Source organism: Anoplolepis gracilipes, chromosome 11, assembly GCF_047496725.1.
Source record: "Anoplolepis gracilipes chromosome 11, ASM4749672v1, whole genome shotgun sequence".
NCBI classification, from domain to species: Eukaryota; Metazoa; Arthropoda; class Insecta; order Hymenoptera; family Formicidae; genus Anoplolepis; species Anoplolepis gracilipes.
In genome coordinates this window covers 6,995,478-7,015,636 of record NC_132980.1, presented here as the reverse complement: position 1 = coordinate 7,015,636, position 20,159 = coordinate 6,995,478, and the positions used below count along the sequence as shown (strand labels likewise).

At 33.6% G+C, this 20,159-nt stretch overlaps 1 protein-coding gene across 7 annotated transcripts in view; it reads right to left on the bottom strand.

Moving 5' to 3' along the window:
- Window positions 1-20,159, bottom strand: part of Dnc (phosphodiesterase dunce) — a 324,716-nt gene that overhangs the window by 153,799 nt on the left and 150,758 nt on the right. Inside the window, exon 2 of one of the 7 annotated variants that reach the window (XM_072901825.1) lies at window positions 14,155-14,637. The exons of 4 other annotated variants lie outside the window; for them this stretch is intronic. In XM_072901825.1, coding sequence (XP_072757926.1) covers window positions 14,155-14,303 — 149 coding nt within the window. In that variant the 5' untranslated portion in view covers window positions 14,304-14,637. Of the gene's footprint in view, window positions 1-14,154; window positions 18,752-20,159 lie in introns of those variants that run through there. 2 more of the 7 variants (XM_072901826.1, XM_072901824.1) reach the window with 2 other exon arrangements.

Below are 20,159 nucleotides of genomic sequence, written 5' to 3'. Positions count from 1 at the left end.
TTATGTACTATATGTATATTGTACACACATTAATTAGTGTTTCCTTATAAATAAAATTGTACAAAAATAATGTCGCGCGTTTTATTGACGGTTTACGACTGCAAAAATACGTAACTTTGATTAGAATTAAATATCTTTATGGTACCTAATCATATAAATCTAATAACTGGCGATGAAATTGTCACAACAGTAATTAAACCGTATTATGTGTAAGATCAAGTGTAATATTACACTGCTAATATACATTAAAAGCTTTGACGCCATTATCAGCGAGCCAATCTATTCCACAAATACCGTTAATATCATAATAGTGCACACGTTAATTGCACACCTCATATACAATCATCAAAGGTATAAGCTTGTATCGACATGTAGACACTGCAACGTTAACCCTTTCAATGCTCCCTGTTGTCGAATGGCGTCAAAGGAACGAATATAACATGACGCGATTGCACCGCGTCCATGACCGTATCAATGTTTCCTAGTTTATGTTAGTCCTAATTGAAATGGTTTCGAGTTACACATTGCTATCGACGTTTGATTGAACGAAAAAAAAAAAAGAAATAAATAAAGCGTAAATCGAGAAGATCTCGCAATAAAACGCCGAGAAAATAACAACCCTTCCAGAGCATCGAGAAACCATTAGGCATGTCGCCAATCTGCGTCATGCTTATTTCCAAGGACCGTGGATTTTGGGGAAGAGCGGGCAGGCAGGCAGGCAGGCAGGGATGCAGGGATGCCGATGTCGCGGGTTAAGTCAGCAGGGAGGGGTAGGACTAGTTATGCGATGGGGTTCGCGGCGAGGTGGGGCCAAGGTACATTTCGGGGTCGGTCGATACCGTTGTCCGTTGTCGAAGCGCCATTACCACGTGCTTTGCACCATGCACTATGATTCCGCGATCGAAAACGCATTCGACTTGAAAATTGTTTTGCCCTGATTTTCTTCGCGAGGGTCCTTTCCCGCATTTAGATTAATTTATTACACATAATCGATTCTGTAATTCTCACTTATTTTATCCAGCCTGACGCAATTAATTCTTCGAGTATTATTAACGCAACTTCAGAAAGTTATAGCATCAATAATAAACAAAATAATAAATATATATATATATATAAATCATAAATTTTGTTTGTCATATAAGGTCACGTATAAAATTTGTAGAATATACGTTTGAAAGCTCACTTTATTGCTCAATCTCTTCACACAAAAGTCTCCCTCGTTAAATAGAAATAGGAAAAATTATACGAGAAATACACCGAATGGTCGATATTGCCCTTGGAAGTTCAATGCGTCTGTCGGATTACTACTTGAAAATGCAACGAGGAGACATTCGCGGAAGCGTCCGATATCGGCAGATATGAGCATATCTTTATAATCTTTGACATTTCACAATCCTTTCGTACGATAAGTAGACACATTGAATATATCATATTTCACATTAAACTCTACATAAATTTGTATTCCGCGCACGGCGTGGAACAATTTTTTCTGCGATAATGTATTCTTAAATAGTTTCACAAGATATAAATTTACATAATATAATTATAAAGTGAGAATTATAATTAAAATGATAAGCATTATTTATCAAATATTAACAGTTTTTATCCCTCATCATTTCCTTTTTATACATTTATTTTATTACTTTGAATATTTTATGTTGTTTTGCATTTTTTGTTTTCTTTACTTTCATATTTAATGTAATATCTCATAAATATTAATTATTCATCATTATATTCAAAACGGTAATATTATTATATATTTTATTCATTATAATCTTTTTATGACAATTTAATTTTCATATGAGCAATATTGAATAAAATTGAATGACAAAATTAATTTCCAGGTTCTCGGTGCTTGCCAAAATTATTATTAAATCCTATCCGCGTGGTAGTAAAGACACAGTTTCTCCGACTAGAACGCATAGTAGTAATAAATATTATTATAGGCTATGCACTTTCGAACTTTATCGTTCGACATGTGCAAACAATTTATTGCGAATTACTTGTACGAATGTTTCTTGATTTATGTGTGAGTCTTTTCCTTTAAGAAAATTAATATCATGAGTAGAGCACTTAATCTTTAAGAAGCAAAGCAAGCTACTTGTCATCGATAAGGGACTCCAAGTTCGAGGTATTAACCTTGATTAGTTTGACTCCCATTCCTTCAACAAATTCTCTCGTATTTATAGCTTCGGAACAATTTCCGAGCAAACGGATAGTCTCGCGGATATATTCGGCCTCGTTCCGAAGCGTAAGATCGCGTGCGACCAGTACATTACTACCGCCGCGAAAGCTCGAGCCGCAAGCTTTTATAGGTCAAGTTCTCGTTTCGTCTCATAGGGAAGCTTATGCTCACCATTGACGTGTGTGTATACACTCACGAGCACAAACCATCACGCTTGCAATCTGCCCTCGGCCTAGACCTAACTTGGCTGTCTCGTGATAAGCATTGCTTTCTAGCTAATGCATCGTTCCTCCTTGTCATGTCTTAATTGCAATGACGTATGATGGATGGACTCTAACAAAACAGCGAACATAGAGAGAGAGAGGCAGACACAAAGGGGATACAGAATTATTGCCCTATATTCGCGAGATTAGAAATTCGCCGCTGCAGTATATTCCGCGAAAGAAAAGAAAGGAAGTTGAAAACTTACAGTACGGTTGAAGTAAAATTCTGGTCGATCTCCAAAACCAAGATGGATAAAATGGAATTTAGTGAAGGCAAAAAGATGGAAAAGTTACTTTCTCGAGTTCGGATTCGGATATGTATCGCGGTGAGCAGGCTTGTATTAGTATGTTGCGAGGCGTTTCCGAACCATTCCGTTTTTAGTGCGAAGCTTCTGCCACTTCAACCATCAGACTAGCGAGAGTTTATAGAGAAATTTCTTTAGATACATCCTCTTCATAGATCGAAATCGGACACGTGCAGCATCGTTGAAAGGAACACGATTGTGCATCTGACTCGTATTTCGAATACCGAAAGTATCCTAGTTTGGAAATTAATTTACCGTTAAAATTAAAACTGAACTTCCTCGGACACACTCTCGTACGATACGACGCATGATAAATATTTATCATTTTCGTACGAGCCAGTTGTACCGAAAATTACAGACTGTGAAATGAAAAAATTCGCGGATATATCACGTTTTTAGTGTAACGCTAGACAACGTTAATTACGCGCGACGTTAATTAATGAATTCTACAAACAAGCGTTTCACCACAAATCATTGTATACCGCTGGTAGTACGAAATCGCGAATTTACGATAATCGGTGTTATGTAAATGTAAAGAGCTAAAGCTAAAATTTTAACGTATGAACAGCACTATATATATATATATATATATATATATATATATATATATATATATATCGACGTTATTAGCTTGTAACAAACGTAGCAAATAAAATATGTGTTTTAGCAGCCGTATATTAAGATGTAACTAATTGGAAATTGCTAGACAAAAGCTAGAGTGTAAATAATGGCATACAATAATTTATAGCAAGTATAAAATGAAGAAAGAGAGAAATTATATATATTAAACTTTTTTAACAAGAGATGAAATGTTGTAGAAATTATTTAAAGAGTCCACAGTGGATTATTGAGTATAAGACATAAGCGACATATGTGTGAAAGAAGGAATAAGAGGATAATTTACATTCTTTTAAGATCAATTTAGCTTGAAAGCACAAAAGCGATTTCTCTACCAATGTGGAAGGTTTTATTTTACTCAAATTGAATCCCAAGTGCACTATTCTCACATTTGGCCGAATTCTGTCGAGTTTAAAGATCCTTTACTATCTTTATTCCTTTGCAATTTCTTTTCAAGAGAATTTCCTAAGATATTACACTTGTCATTAATTTTATGCTATTTTTATAAAAATAATAATTAAAAAAAATTATTATAAAATGAAGAATGTAGCTAACTGAAGAGTTAGCTACATTCTTTTTCGTAATGTGAGTAATATTAATTTTTAGGAAAAAAGGAAAAAATGAGTACATACACACACATATATATATATATATATATATATATCAATAGCGGATTTTATATTGCGATAAAAAAATTACCTTTGTTTTTAATCGCGTGGCAAACGGACGTCATTTACTTAATTGATTTAATCATTCAAATCTACTTCTACTAATTTGTTCATGAAAATCATAAAGCAGCTCGAGTGATGCGAAACATAATTACTGTAAAGTAAATGTAATATTTTGTTAAAAAAAAAGTTGATTATAATATGCGTATAGGAAACCACAAACTCAAAACCGCCAAACGTCAAATTTTATGTTCGGCCAATTCAATATAATAGGCAAAGAGGGATCATTAAAAAATATAACATGTACGTGTATATCAACATATATACTTATAATGTATTATGTATGTACATATATTATATATTTATAGAGTAAAAGTATTGAAATTCTCGCTATAACTGAAACAATCCAATGTCTAAATTAATTTTTAAATATGAATAACAGCTTGTGATATTGTATGTATTACACATATCATGATGACAAAAGGAAATAAATTTTCTTGAAATATTTAATTTATGCATTCCGGTATTAAAATTGGTTGCAATAAATTATCCTCTGAGGATATTATACATACATATTATTTATAAAACATTTTCCGTGCATTTCGAAGAAGATACAACTATCTATATCTAATAATCCATTAATAACAATATCAATGTACTGTTAATGTTTAACATATTCTTTCTTGCATCGAAATTCGATAAAGATATAATTGACTATATGAATTGGAAAAATAATGAAAAAAGAAACTCTTATATTAACTTCTGTAAAGGTAATAATGTTACAAGTAACTTTATGACAGCGAAAGGAAATGCGAGCGCAAAAAGCGTCAGATAAAGTTGGGACAAACGTCTCGGCTGTAGGCGAGTTGTATCGTAATAATTACAGGGAAATCGTAAAGGAACAAACACAGAACGCACGCTAACGAGAAAGGGTAAAGGTGAATATGCGCTTGCAGCATTCGCTACGCGGCTTTGGCGACGGTGCTGTGTAACGGGTCTTACAGTCTCACTGAAAACCACTCGGAGATTGCTCGAGTGACGGTGTAACCTCCATTACAGTCCCTTATATGTCATGCCCACGCGGGAAAAGAAATTTTAAACCACATAACACCATGGCTAGTAAATCTAAGTTTATTTCACGCGAATGTATGTGAGTTACATGTACATATATGCATTACATGTGTATCACAACACACGCTATTTGTAGGGGTAAATAAATACTGCTGTAGAAATTGAATTTCGCGAACGATATATTGTGAAATCAAAATCCTGCGGAAGAAAAAAAACTTTCTATCTTAAAACATAGATTTTAGAAAATATATACATTTGTTATTGTAAATTTTTGACATTCTCAAAATAAAGATAAATGTAAAAATGAATTTCAGGGAAAATAATGTAAAATTTGACGTTTACACGAGATAGAAGGATATGGTTTAATGGAATGATACTGGAAAACAACGTTATACACATCGTCAAACATGCCTCGAAAATCAAGTTTTAACTTTGACGTCTAACGCAAAATTGCATTCGAACATAACGTTAGTCCATCACGGCTTCTGCGAGTACTCTATTTCGCTTCAAAATTAAAACGTCTTTATCAAATGCTGCCAGTAATACGTGGAACAAGAAACATAAAGATTTCTCTGAGGAATTCAAAGCAGTGAAGAAGATATTGCGAGATACTTAAAGTCGATAAAAAATTACAGTAGGAGAATGGCGCAAAAGTATCAAAGTTAAAACTTTAAAAATTATGAAATTATTCTAACAATAAACCATAAAATTAACATTCTGTATAAAAAATGTACATATTCTATTCATCAAAACTTACTAATCTATTCTGACTTTCTGCACTTTGTGCATTTCAAACTTTAATTACGAGTAAGTTTCCAACTTGTTTCTATTAAGAAAAACTATTTCATTTTCAATAATTTTGGATAAAATAAGGTGCGCAAAGTGCATTTAATTAAAACTATTTTTCTTGGATAACTCCGCTTTAAGGAAAAATAAACTAACTTATCAGCGGATAATGCAATCGGAAAAACGATAAGAAAATTAGCTGCGTCAATCCAACGTTAATCGTTAAATACACACTTTTTCTAACATAATTAACCTCGACAAAGTAAACAAATGATAATTTAATGCTGCAAACATTACACCTGCCAGCATCAGTGTAGCTGTGTCATGCATACGATATTGTAGTATAGTATAGTATAATTCATATAATGTAATCTAGGCGCGTACACTCGTTTGCATACGTGTGTGTATATGTAAATTTTAAAAATATATTATAAACAAAGAAGAAAATTCGCGGTGAAATTTTGTCGAAATTCTTCTGGAATTGTTTTATCGAGTTTGAAGTATTTATTGTAATTTGTTAAATTATACTTCAGATAATAATACCCGCGTATCAATTTATATGTACAAAGTACAACAAAACATAGGTATAATTACAGGTAATCGCATGTTTTTTTACGTCTTTATGTGATCCATTTCTTAGAAAATAATTAGAATTGTAAAAAAATATCCAAGACGCGATACGATCTGTATATCCGTTTAAAAAATTACATTTTCATCTCGTCAAGTCACTCGAATTATGCCAGTTTATTACGATACACTCGCAAAGTAATTATCGGCTAAGAAAAATATTTTTCTTATCTGATTAATTATTTATTATTTTCAATGCAAATACTGCAGTATCTGCCGATATTGCAATGCAAAACAGATCGACGAATCTCTCTCACCGCGCGTCGTAATTCGTTGTAAAAACATAGCGTGACGAATGCGAATCATCAATGATTAACATCAGGTAGCACTTTTGTCGCGAGCTGACATTACGACGCTGCACGCGATTCTTCGATCGCAAAGCGACAACATATGTAGGTATCATACGTGTATTAAGCCAGCATAGCCTCGGTGCAACGAGCCGCAATCATCATTAACTTGGACGCATGCAAACGATACGAGGGATCAGTCATTGAATTAAGCCACACTTATTATAGGTGACTATCAAGACACATTATCGTAATTAATTAACCATATATAATTCGACAAAACAAAAAAAGGCGAAAGATATGGTAAGACATAAAGATGTATAAATGTCATTAATTTTTTTATTGATACTAATTTGATATAAATTTGTATTATTAACGAAGATAATTTAGAGAATAATATTTCTTCTTCCATCTAATCGCACGTAATGTAATTTTTGTTATCCGTTTTGTGAAAGAATTATAACTGATAGCTCAAAAAAGATATCTATCTTTATGTATATTTTATTCTTTATAATAATTTATTATTACAATAATTATTATTTATTTACTTGTATTTATTATTAATTACTCCTGACAATGAATGGCAGAGATTGTATTTTTTTAAATCTTATCTTATCTAATGTAATATAATTTTATATACTTTATGTTTCAAGTCTCAATTACTTTTTTATTAAGATTATACATATGTGAATAATCTAGCCAATATTTTTATCCTTTGATAATACATATATTTCATGATTCTAAATATATTTGCACTTTTAAAGCAAAATTTATTGCATATAAAAAGCTATTAAGCGACAGATTGACATAAATATAACAATAATAAATTAAAGCAGTTTTAATGGGGCTTAATTAAAAATAACAAAATGTAATTGCAAGATTAATATTTTTAGTTGGTTCTGATGTTGTGTGCATTTATTTTGCAGCCGAGAATAAAATTAAAATAATTTCGAAAATTATTTAATTAACAACATGTAAAGGCACACTATATTTCGCTTACATAAATGCACTGATACGATTCACGTAAAGTAATGAATCGAAGTAAAAGTTGTACACATCTTTTATTGACCTGTATAGATGTATTAAATGCATTCTTTCTGTCTCCGCGATGAAAACAACTTTTTATACTGACAAGAGATGAAAGGCTAAAGATTAGAAGCATTCTTAGTTTCGTTCTGGTAGAAAATACGGAAACCTCTCTGTCGGAATGGCTCATATTTTTAACGTCAACATGCACAAGAACTTCAGTTTCGTTGACATTGGTATGTACGGGAAAAATAGGTCATTTTTTTCAAAGAAATATGGAGTTTTCATGTTGCGCTCAACATTACAATTATCTTCGATGTATGTCACAAAGTATTACATTGCCGATGGCGCCTATAGAATCTATCGATTACATACGCGGCAGTAATAATTATGCGCGTGATGTAACGACTACATAATAAACTTATAAAACATATATGGCGTGTCAATGAACGATGCGCGTCACATAAAAATGTCGAACTTCATATTAATTTGACTGATTTATCGCTCTAAATACGAGAAAAACAAATTTTTCTTATCTAACATTATTTCTAAAATATTCTCACCTAACACAATTAACAAGTTTACTTAAATTTTGATTTAAACTTGTTTTGTTAATTCCAAATTAATATCTTGTATTTATAATCTTTCTTAATATTTTAATAACTATATTTTTTTTATAGTAACAGTAACGGTATAGTAATAGTAATTTTCTATTACTAAAAGAAAAACTGTAAAAAAGATTTAGTGCATATTTTACGTATCGTATATCTCTTATATGTCATAACACATCAAAAACGTAAATGTATTAATAGAACTATGAACGTATTGTGTGCAAATATGGGATTTCAGTATATTCTCGGATCGTTACATTTCCCAGATCAAATACATCTGTTGTTTTATTAAGTTCTTATTTATAGTCCGTGTGACAAGTTTTCAACTTCTCCTCTTTTTACCTTTCTGTTCTGTTTGCTGTTTCGTCTCTTTGAGCATCGAGATAGGCTTATTTGGATAGAAATATCGCTTTGGGAAAACCTTGACGAAAAGAAACTTTAAGAAACTGTTTTTATATATAAACGATTTTTATACGAACAAGTTAAATTGAATTTTTTTTATTTTATTTCAAAGAATGCTATTTATTTAAAAAAAAGAAAACGTATCTACATCTATAGATTTTTTAAATATATGTATATATTAGAAAAATGAATACAAAATACGTTTTATCAATTTTTTATCTTTTACATCACGCGAATTTTAAAGAAAAAGAAATAGAATAATTTAACGGAATACAACGAAAATGTTAATCTTGTTACATCTCCCGCGAGAACTATAATATTGTATACTTCGCGATATATTTCGTATTCGATTTCTCAAGCTGTAACGCTACCATCAATTTATCGTGGACATTTCGTTTATGTTCGTTTTCCTGCTGCTACGCGAAGAGATGCACCAACGTTGTTCCTGCATTTTACGATGGAGAAGTTTGCGAATTGTATTATTCTCAGTTTTCAAAAGGAGATTAATTGTGCGCGCTAAGATTATTATTCGTCTTATCGTTAAAAGCAAACTTAAATATTATTTAATGTTAGAATAAAATGAGAAATAATGGATATATATACATTTAAAGGAAAATATAATAAAAGCTATAATAGAGAGCAAATACGAGAAAAAAATGCGAAAATGAAAATTTGATAGATGTAACAGAAAGAATGAAAATTGTTTCCACTTATTCATTAACATATGAGTTAAATATAAATCACATTAATACTATAATAATAATTACAAGTTTGTTTAATGTAATGTATACCACAGAATGGCGATATTAATATAATAGTTGCGAAACTACATAATCAAATAAGGTTAAATGTTTCATAATTTGTAAACAATAATATGCGCGTGAGTTGTTCTATAATATAGAAACTTACGTGAAAGTAATCAGCAAAATTATTGAGAGGGAGAGAGAGAGAAAGAGAGAGAGGAGAGAGAATTTCAGTGAGAATTGAAATCAATCTCGTCAGATAATGAAAATATTATATCAGTTCATGATGAGCGAACAGAAACCTCTTATCTGCATACATTTTCATTATCCGGCGCGATATTTTGTCTGATCGGTGAAGGTGTTTTTCTACCTTCACATTCTGAATTACCTTTCAATCATATCTAGCAAATAATGAAACGAAAACTTTGCCGAGGAATCTGCGCTAGTAACTTTATAAGGCACTTTAAAATTCAAATTGAAAAGTTAAGCCTTTGTTACTATTTTCCATTAGGTGAAAACCGTGTAATTTTGCGCGAATGTCGTCTTGAAAATATTTTATTAGAAAATATTTATTTAAATAAAAAACAAAAAAAAAAAATTTACATAGAAGGCAAATCGAAGAGAGAAGATAAATTCTCTTAAAAAAACACTACGAAATTATCAACCACTAATGTTTCATGCACGTGACATTTTAAATCGCCGTATATTTATTCGTTTTATTATAAAATATCTTGCGCACAAAACCGAATTTTGACCACCTTGTGGATAACAAAGGGAATGCAAGGCTAGGGTAGAGCTCTGGTCCTGAGGGATCGATACCGGTGCCTGCTACTGCTGCTGCTGCACGGGTCTGCACATTCGCTAGTAAACGACAAGTTGGCAGTTCCGAAATGTACACTCTTACAAAGTTACATCGTTGCTTTAACTGGAAAATTAGGATAATTCGATGGAGCTTGCGAAACTCTCTATCACGATTAAAAAGGTTTCATTAAAATTCAATTATCTTTCGCGTGTGGAAAATGTATGACATTATGTAAACGTAGCGCAACATAAATTTACAGATAAATATAATTTTACTCTCCTTGTTAAGAGCAGAGCAGCATTAAAAACGGCAGATCTTGACACAACATTAATGCGACTCCACGTTGTCAAAATTACTTTATAAATGTAACTTATTAAATATAAAATTCTTTGTTAGTTTAAAAATTGTAATAAACTGCATAAAAATTCACTACAACGAGAAAGCGAATAAGAATAGCTTATTAGAATTATGTAAAGTTAATTGTTATTTTTATGAATATTAAATGTATAACAATGCATTTTAACAGCATGCATCGTCCAACGCGTATTTATTTTCATGTGTTTAAAAAAAACGTTAATTCAGGCTCTTAACGGCCATTTCGTTGTTTCTTTATGCGGCTATAAATCGTATTGGTAGGATATTCTTGACCATTAGCCAAGCCAAACTTCTGTTTATCACACATACATGTAGTATTATCCGCACAACAAACGTTACGTATCTTTCAGGCGTTATTGTCATAATAAAAAATCGTTAATATAAAAATTCAAAAATAATCTTCATAAATATACATCTATTATTTAATTAAGGTGTTGTTAAAGTCGTCACGCGAAAAGTGCGGGACAAAGTATGTATTTTGGAATAAATAAGAGAGAAAAGTAATGCTGAAGGTATTGTATTTCTGCATTATTTCAAAAGTAGATATTTTCGTGGAAGTATATGGTATAAAATATAATGAAAAAAAAAATCTCTCTTTAATAATAAAAGAAAATCAGTTTCCCAATCTTTATCGCTGTCATTCCACGATGGAAACTTTTCAACGTCAAGTGCGCGGACGGCATAAATATAAAACATATACGGGATGAGATACATCACTTATTATCTACAGCTACAGACAATAAAGTCGACGTAAAAACAGGTGAACGAAAAAGAAGGAAGGTACAATCTGCAAGCTGCATCGCTGTGATCTGTAATAACCGGATTCTCCGGTCTCTCGGTTCGCACAGGTGTTGTCGGGAAATGCAATTTAAAGACATTCACCTCTGGCAAGAGTGTTTTTCTTTTTTCGCGCAAGGAAAGATAGAGATCCTGACGAGAAAAAAGGAACGGTACAATTTTTCTTGTGAAACCTAGTCACTCTGTCTTGGTAAGATCAGCGCGCGCGTTATAGAAGAGAAGAATAAAATCACGTGTCGGAAATTTAATTATCAAGTTATTAACAATCTTAATATAAAATGAAAAGGCGCTTCAAAGGTCTTATCACGATCAAATTTCAATTATCCGCGACAAAAGGCACATGAAAGTATTATAAAAATATTATGATTTCCCATCCAGGTGTCCGGTGATGTAAAAAACAAAAATGATAAGTTGTCAATTAGCTAAATCGTAAAGACATCTGCTGTTGCACGCGCAAGAATCTAATAGCGCGCAATTAGGATATTAATGGTCAATTGTTATCGCTCCGCGAATGCCTTATACAAATGTACATGATGACGCGACTCACCTTTTGCGGAGTCATTTGCATATGCCATTCGCGTATTTATGATTCTACATCGTTTTCTGCCTCCTTTAACTGCGGATAATTATACCTTCTACGACGAATCAGTAATAAAAATTTATAAACTACGTAGATTATCTCTTTTATATAGTATACAAGGATTTTTACGCACACGTACAAATTGCAGAAAAATTCCGAGCTCTTAAGCGTTAATTAACGAGAGAATCCAAAAACAAAAAAATAATAACAATAGATTGTACACAAGCGGATTAATTTGACGAAACCATTGCAATCTACACGAACGTTGCTCGAATGGCTATCCGGAAGAAAAACACGGTCGTACTTTCTTTTTATTTTCAGCGAGTGGTTGGTGATACTCTATCTATGGCGCGTTTAATCGTCTTATAAAGCAGTGCCCCAAGCTTGTCGCTTGGCGGGAAAATAAAAAATTGTGAAAGAGTTCTCCCACGTAAGGAATTTTAATCGAGTCGATGAAAAAAAAATGTCTCCATTCAATATTACATCGTTTAATTTGAACATAACCGACTATAAAGAGTCAATTAATCATTTTAATTTTCTTCCCCTGCTTTTCCGTAACGAAATATCAATTTAAAGTCACTTAAACGGTGCAGAATTTATATTTCGATGATATATGTAATTGATTTTCTCCCTCTGCATGTTATTTTTTTATAAAAGAAGAGCACAGGAAAGTACTCTGGTATAAATATTCTTGTATAGGATCCAAACAAAAATAATGAACATATAATAGCAGTAAAATTAATTAATAAACAGTGATATAACTAGTCTTTACTAATAGATTTTATATAAATATTCCTTCACAATAGCATTTATAATAATAGATAATAAATTGTAAGTATATACAAATTTACTATATTGCTTTTAAGCAGAATGAAAATTGGATATTCAATTTTATTTAATTCTCATTATAAAAATTAAAAACTGCTTGGTATAGAGATAATATTTTAATTAAAATAACGCGAATTAAAAAAAATAGCGGTAATCACATGAGACAAATTATTAAATTTTAACTCACTATTTGAAACAACGCACTAACTCTCACAGAACTTTCCAAAATTGGAACAGCACCCCAGCCTGTGATATGTATGGTATAATTATCGTATATTAAAGACCTTGGGGAACTAGTGCTTACCAACTGTATCGGAATAATCGAAACATGATCACTTTATACAAATATTATTTAGTGAGGAACAAATTCAAGGTACATATTTCATATGCTTTAATATGCTTTAATGCTCTTTATTCAAAAAATCACAAAAAGTAATATTTTTAATAATATTTTCCTCTGTTAAAAGTCTTATACTTTTCAAGCTTTTTCTAAAGGTGTTTATTAGATATACGCTAAATAAATTGTTCATATAATGAGAAAAGCATGAAAGGAAAAGTATGGCAAACATGCTTTGTAAAAGTATCTTACAAACTTTTTTTTTTTTATTTCCGCGCCATTTTTCATAAATTATTATTGAAAGTTCTAAAGATTAAAAAAAAAGGTAAAGGTACTTTAATCTCAACTTTTCTTCTTTTCAACTAAAGTTTCCTATAAATACTTAGAACGTCTATTAATAGAGAGAATATGAAAATTATTGTGAAATATTCATCGATATCACTTACACTTCTCGGCATGTGTTATATTCAAATAGTGATTATGCACACAGTTGATTACGATACATGTAATGTTATATATGTACATATTTGCATAATGGCCGTAGCCCTATCTATGCTGTATCTTATCGAATAAAATCGCGGAGAGCGAAATCACATTTCCATAAAATTCACCAGCTCACCTGAAGAGTTAAAAGCGCGCGTGAAACATTTCAAGATATACCCAACATAAATATCGTATTCCCGCGTATGATGCGCAATAAACCTAGAATCTAAGTTTACGTGAAACGCATATCAAGTGGTTAATTAATAATTTTCCGCACACTATTCACATACACACACACACACACACACACACACGCTTTCCCCGACAAGCTCATTATCCGAATCGTGACGTGTACTCACCCGCAAATCCAAGAGTGCCGTCTCCTGGGCACGTTACTCGGCGGGACCAGCAATAGGGGTACCGTGCCCCTCATTGCGCCGCCACCCGGGCCGCCATCGCCGTCGCCGTCCGCTGTAAGCCGAAGCTCCGGCACTTGAAGACTGCTCATCCTCGACACTCAGCTTCGATCGAAGCTTCGCGTCACCAGAACCCAAGTCCGTCCTCGCGATGGACGTCGTCTTCGCGTATCGCACGTCGACCGGACATCACCGATCTTCGCGCTTGGACGAGCTCGAACAGACTCTCCGCTCTCGTGATTTCACGCACACACGGGCATTTCACACGTCCGCCTTTGTTAAAGTAACATTTTTCAGAATCTCTTCACGCACGCACACGACCGCGATACTCTTCTCTATCCTCCGGCGAATACAAAAACGTTTGACGGTTACATATCGGGTGCGCGCACGTCAAAGCGCAATTGAAGGAATTTTATCAGAGTTTACCTACGGTACGTCGTAAAGCTATATATACTCTTAAAAGATCGATAACAATAGCAGAGCTAGTTAAATAATTGATTATCGTTTAATAAATCATCAGATTTCAACGATTTCGAATAGCATCGTTTAGCAATAATCATTTAATCAAACTTTCCTGCATTAACTCTCTTTCTATTGCTAATAAGATGTTACAGTCAACCTTGAAGTCTTTACATCAAATCAATTATACGTGGAGGGCTTTATTCAAGTCCAAGAATATGTTGAGCTTCATAGGTAAGCGTCGGAAACATATATGTCACCTATTCGCGTTAATAATTCATATCGCATTCCGATACAATCAAGCGCGGTTTGTCATTTTCGAACAGAAACAAAAACAAAAACAAAAAAAAAAAAAAAATGTCCATCCAAAATAACGAGCGTAGATGCATTTTGTCCACGTGCGAACTTATCAAGATGCCGATCGTGCCGCTTTTATCGAGTAGTTTCAGCAATTGCGACGAGGCGCCGAATAAAATCACAATGTTTGCAACGTGAGGCGCCTTTTATCACGGCCGCTATAAACGGCTTTTGCTTTTGAAAGCTCGAAAACTCACTGCCTATATTGAGCCCCACGTGAAACGCATTGTGGCAAGCAATGCCCCACGCAGCGCAGATGAGCGACACTCTCGTACCTCGTACGTCAACGTGACAAAAGCGCCCGCGGGGGTCACTCATTATGTTCAAAGAGAACAATTTCAGACTCGGCTATAGATTCAGTTCGGCATAAATTGCGCGAACAGAATTTGTAACGATTATTGTGCTCGGCTTCGCGAGCTCGAGAAGTTACGTTAATATGTTTTTACAATACAATCGTTAACATAACGTGTTATATAATAGAGACAGAATCGCGTTTGCCGTTAATTTAGCACGCAAAAAAAAAAAAAAAAAAAAAAAAATGACATTTTCGTATTTTCATAAATTCATAAATCTTCAATTTATAATCTGGAGAAACGATCCGTTCTCAGAAGAATGTAATATACAGCGTATGAAAGAAATGTCGTTAAGCTCGACATCCAATTTGAAAAAGTCAACTTAATCAAGGAGGGAAAGGCGAGACAAAGAGAAATGCCGTCTCGGGGAAGTTTCCGGAAACGTCGGTGCTGCAACATATCCCTTGTCACATCGCGGAACCGACAGAGCATTTGAAATTCAAATGACGGAACGGAAACGCGTTGCCGAAACTTTACGTCCCGCTGTATAATAAAAAAAAAAGAAAAAAAAAATTGTAGAAATTCACGTCGCGCTTTGTGCGAGATGTCGCGATACGTTGCAACGATTTCTGTCACATTTGTGTGAACAATATCGTCCGAATTGCATAGCTATAATTCATCGCAGTCGCGGCGTATCTTGATTCAAATGGCATTGATATTTGTTTCTCTTTTTCGAAGCGTTATCGAGAAAACAAAGAAAAATTTAATCGGATTGTAATAATTCAGATTCTTCTTCGGTTACTTTTATTAAGATGGTATTATTATCCATTGCTTTTCTCTTTTATTTAGCCTTTATTTTAATTCCGTTTACATTTCCCTTGACAAACGATAAAGTATCCTGAAATGAGGCGGCTAGAAAATTATCGGTGGATCGATATCTAACGAGGCAAATCCCGAGGGACGAATCAGTATACTCGCTACGAAATTGGCGCTTCGTTAACTAGAAAAATTTAGTGTCAGACCCAGGGGGAAAGTTCGTGGTACCAATCGCAACGTGTAGAAAGATTTCGCATGTTTTACCGCAGTAAAGCGACGTTCTCGTCAAATGTTACATGGAGAATTATCAGAATTTAAGGAAGAAGCTTAAGATCGATTATAACAACCTAAACAGAATTTTGAATCGTACATTATGCCGAGGAGAATATTTAACTTTGCCGAATTTTAATTTAAGATTAAATTTTGACGGTACAAAAAAAAAAAATTGAAAACTAAAAAATCTCTTACCCCTGAGAACGATTCTCTTCGCTAAAATAACTTTCGCCGATGAAAAAACTTTGAAATTATCATAAAGTTTCTGTCAAGTAATGCCGGGGACCCTCTGCCTAAACACATTTACCTGGACGATTACTGTCCTAAGATTTCAAGGAAAACGACGATCCATCAGGGATGGGTAACAGGTCCGTAATAACGCACATTTCAACGATGAGCTACGATATTGTGGGGAAAATGCGATGGTAAAACGCGGAGGGAACTTTGTAATGTCGGAGGTAACGAAGACTGGAAGAAAAACTGCCACGAGTGTTTATTGCGCGGATTTTTACGGAGGTTGGTGTGTGTAACCTGGCGGAAATAGCGTCGGCATGTAAGTCGAGTATAATAGCGGCATTAAAAGCGAATTATTTCGATGAAGCTTGAAATATACGGGCTCGATGTGTCGTTAAATCCCTCTGATACGCGTCGAACGTTCTTTTTAATCGCATTGCGCGATTATTATTGCTTTAAAACCGATAAAATTAGCCTCCGGAGGATGCGATAAAAACAGACCGATGCGACGCGATTCGACGGGCATTATTTTTACCGCACGTGATGCGTCTTGCTACGTTTGCGGGCCAACAAACGGTAATTAAACAGATGAACGAGGAACACGATGTCGCTAACCTAAGTCAAACAGCGGCGTCGTCATCAGAAACACTGTACATACAAAGGATAGGCGCACTATGATAGCAATGACACCTTAATTAAGCGATTGCCTACCAAAAATATCGTAGAGATCGTATAATACTTAAAATCATTTAATTTCATACTCTGGAATTTTTGTAATCGCAATTTCAGTCTATCAATAATATCACTGCATAAAATTATATCAATATTTCAATAATTCAAATAAATTCAAAAAATATATATTTTTAATCGAGCTAGAAAATTCTCTCTCTCTCTCTCTCTCTCTCTCTCTCTCTCTCTCTCTCTCCATATAATGAAGTTTTCGAATATAAACGTAATATAAATGGTAGCGTTTTATTGACACTGTGAAATTTGTGATAATTTCTTTTCGCGCAGACAGAGTAAGCTGATAATGTTGTCATTTAAATTGTAAAACACTGTTACTTATACACCCAACAGTGTACCGAGTGCGCAGTTTGTGTATGCAGATTTGCCCCAGCAAGAAACACGTCTGTAATATATTCGTCACCGCAAGTGACCAATCTCAGCCAATTACGGAACTCAACGGAAGTTATCATCCCTAACTGGGACTAACGCCATTTCTCAATAAACTGTTTACACATTTGTTACATTCTTATTCTAGAAAATATTCTAGATGGATATGTCCTTGACTCGTGTCAAAAGAGTATGCGTCGAGAGGTATGCGGAATGTTCCAAACGCGATCTACGTCGCTGGTAGAAATAACCATAGTTTACACATGACTGACGAGGAGACGAGGGAGGGAATCATGAGCGAGGGAACCATATGCAAATGGAGCGCAATGAACTCTGCATCACGCTAAAAGCTAGTCTGGAATGATCGCATTTAGACCACTTGGAAATACCGTTCGATGATTTCGCAGACTATTCGGCAAACCTCGTGCATCATCATCATCAAGATTAATGAACGGATAAGTCAACGACGTAGGATTCATCGATCGCAGGATTGGTCGTAAAATCGCATGCGATTTTACGTGTGCTTTGATATATTATCAAACGGTGCGATCAAAGAGAAATAAATTGAAGAACGGGAGAACCAAATAGCAATTACGAAATCAACTCGCGTACGCGAATCGCTTGACCTTCGCTTTTACGGCACAAAACTTCTCAGCTCGTTTTCAACACGACAATGGCACGCAGGCACGCACGCACGCACGCACGCACGCACGCACGCACGCACGCACGCACATGCAGACATATATTTCACGACGGTCATCAAACAGAAATACATTCGGCGCCACGGCACTCATCACGATGAATAAGACGAATCTGACGAATATTCCGTTATAATTCAACCTGACAAAATTAAATCCTGCGTCACATGTGGATTTAATTCCAAACATGAAAAAAATGCTGTTTCGAGGTATAATAATATTCTGATACAACAAACAAAATTAATACAGTACATATGTGCTCAGTATTTTTTTCAAATTTTTTTTATTTCGGATAAAAAACAAATATAATACAAATTTATTACTTGATAAAAAACAAATTTTTTTTAACTTTAAAAAATAAATTTAGCTGTAAAAAAAATTAATTTACTACGCAAACACAATACATTTATATTATTTTATTAATTATATATATATATATATATATATATATAAAATTAATAAAATAATATGAATGTATCGTGTACATTTGAGACACATTCGTGTACATTTCGTGACATAACAGAACGATAAAGAATTTACCTAAAATATTGAATCAAAATTAAGAAGAATATATATATAATATATATATATATAATTGCTAGCTTCTTAATTTTGATTCAATATTTTAGGTAAATTCTTTATCGCATGGACTACTAGAAAGTAAGCTTTTTTTTAACAGAAAGGTCAGTCTCTTTGATATAAGTCTATGTCAACAACAATTCTATTCAGCAAGCCTTTTAAAAGACTATATATTTATGACGTCGAAGCGAAAGTGTATCTATTCATTCCTTGACACTTTTTCCTTCAAATGTTAGCCTCACAAGTGGAAAAAAATGCCGACGCTTAACGAAAAAGATCAATAATAGCGTCGTATAGTTAAAAATACCGCGTACATATTACAAAATCTTTCATTAATTAAAAACAACTAAAAACAAGGATAATTGATAACGCCGCGAAAATAATTAACATTTATGAAACCGATGGTATTCATTACGATATAATTTTTTACAGCTTCTATTCATCAAGTACCTCATTAACGCGAATAGTGAGAAGCGATCCGAGAAAAAATATATCGTATACATGCATATGAAATTTTATTTAAATCAGTGACTGACATCTCTATTACAAGCATCACCGAATACAATACGATAATCACATATCTAAGCGTTGCTAGATCGAGGCAAAGCTCACCGCAAACGCATTTCTCACATTCCATATATGGAGTAGGAATTCACGGAATCTCGATTAGCTAATCTGACATTGAAATAAATATCAGTACATACATAAGCGAGATATGCGATCGACACCTCTTCGATATTCAGTGAATGACGTAGATATTTATCTAAAATGTATCGTTTTACATGAGCCAATTTATAGGAAAAGAAAAGCCTTTCTTCAGCTTTAGAACTCTCGAGAACTTTTGTCTGCTGTACTTGAGAATCTCAGAGTGTCATACTAGAAATCCTCCAAAGATAACATCGTGAAAGAGAACCCATCTAAAAGATAATCGATTCAGCTTGACTGTAAAATACTATTGATAAAATCGAGAAGCAGTACCGAACCAAACTACTTGGCAGGAATACTTTGGCCAATACACACACACACACACACACATACACTATTGCATCGAGACATAACAGAACGAATTTTTATTTTCGCACATAATAACAGTAACATAAAACTGCAAGACGCGCGGTTAATTTCA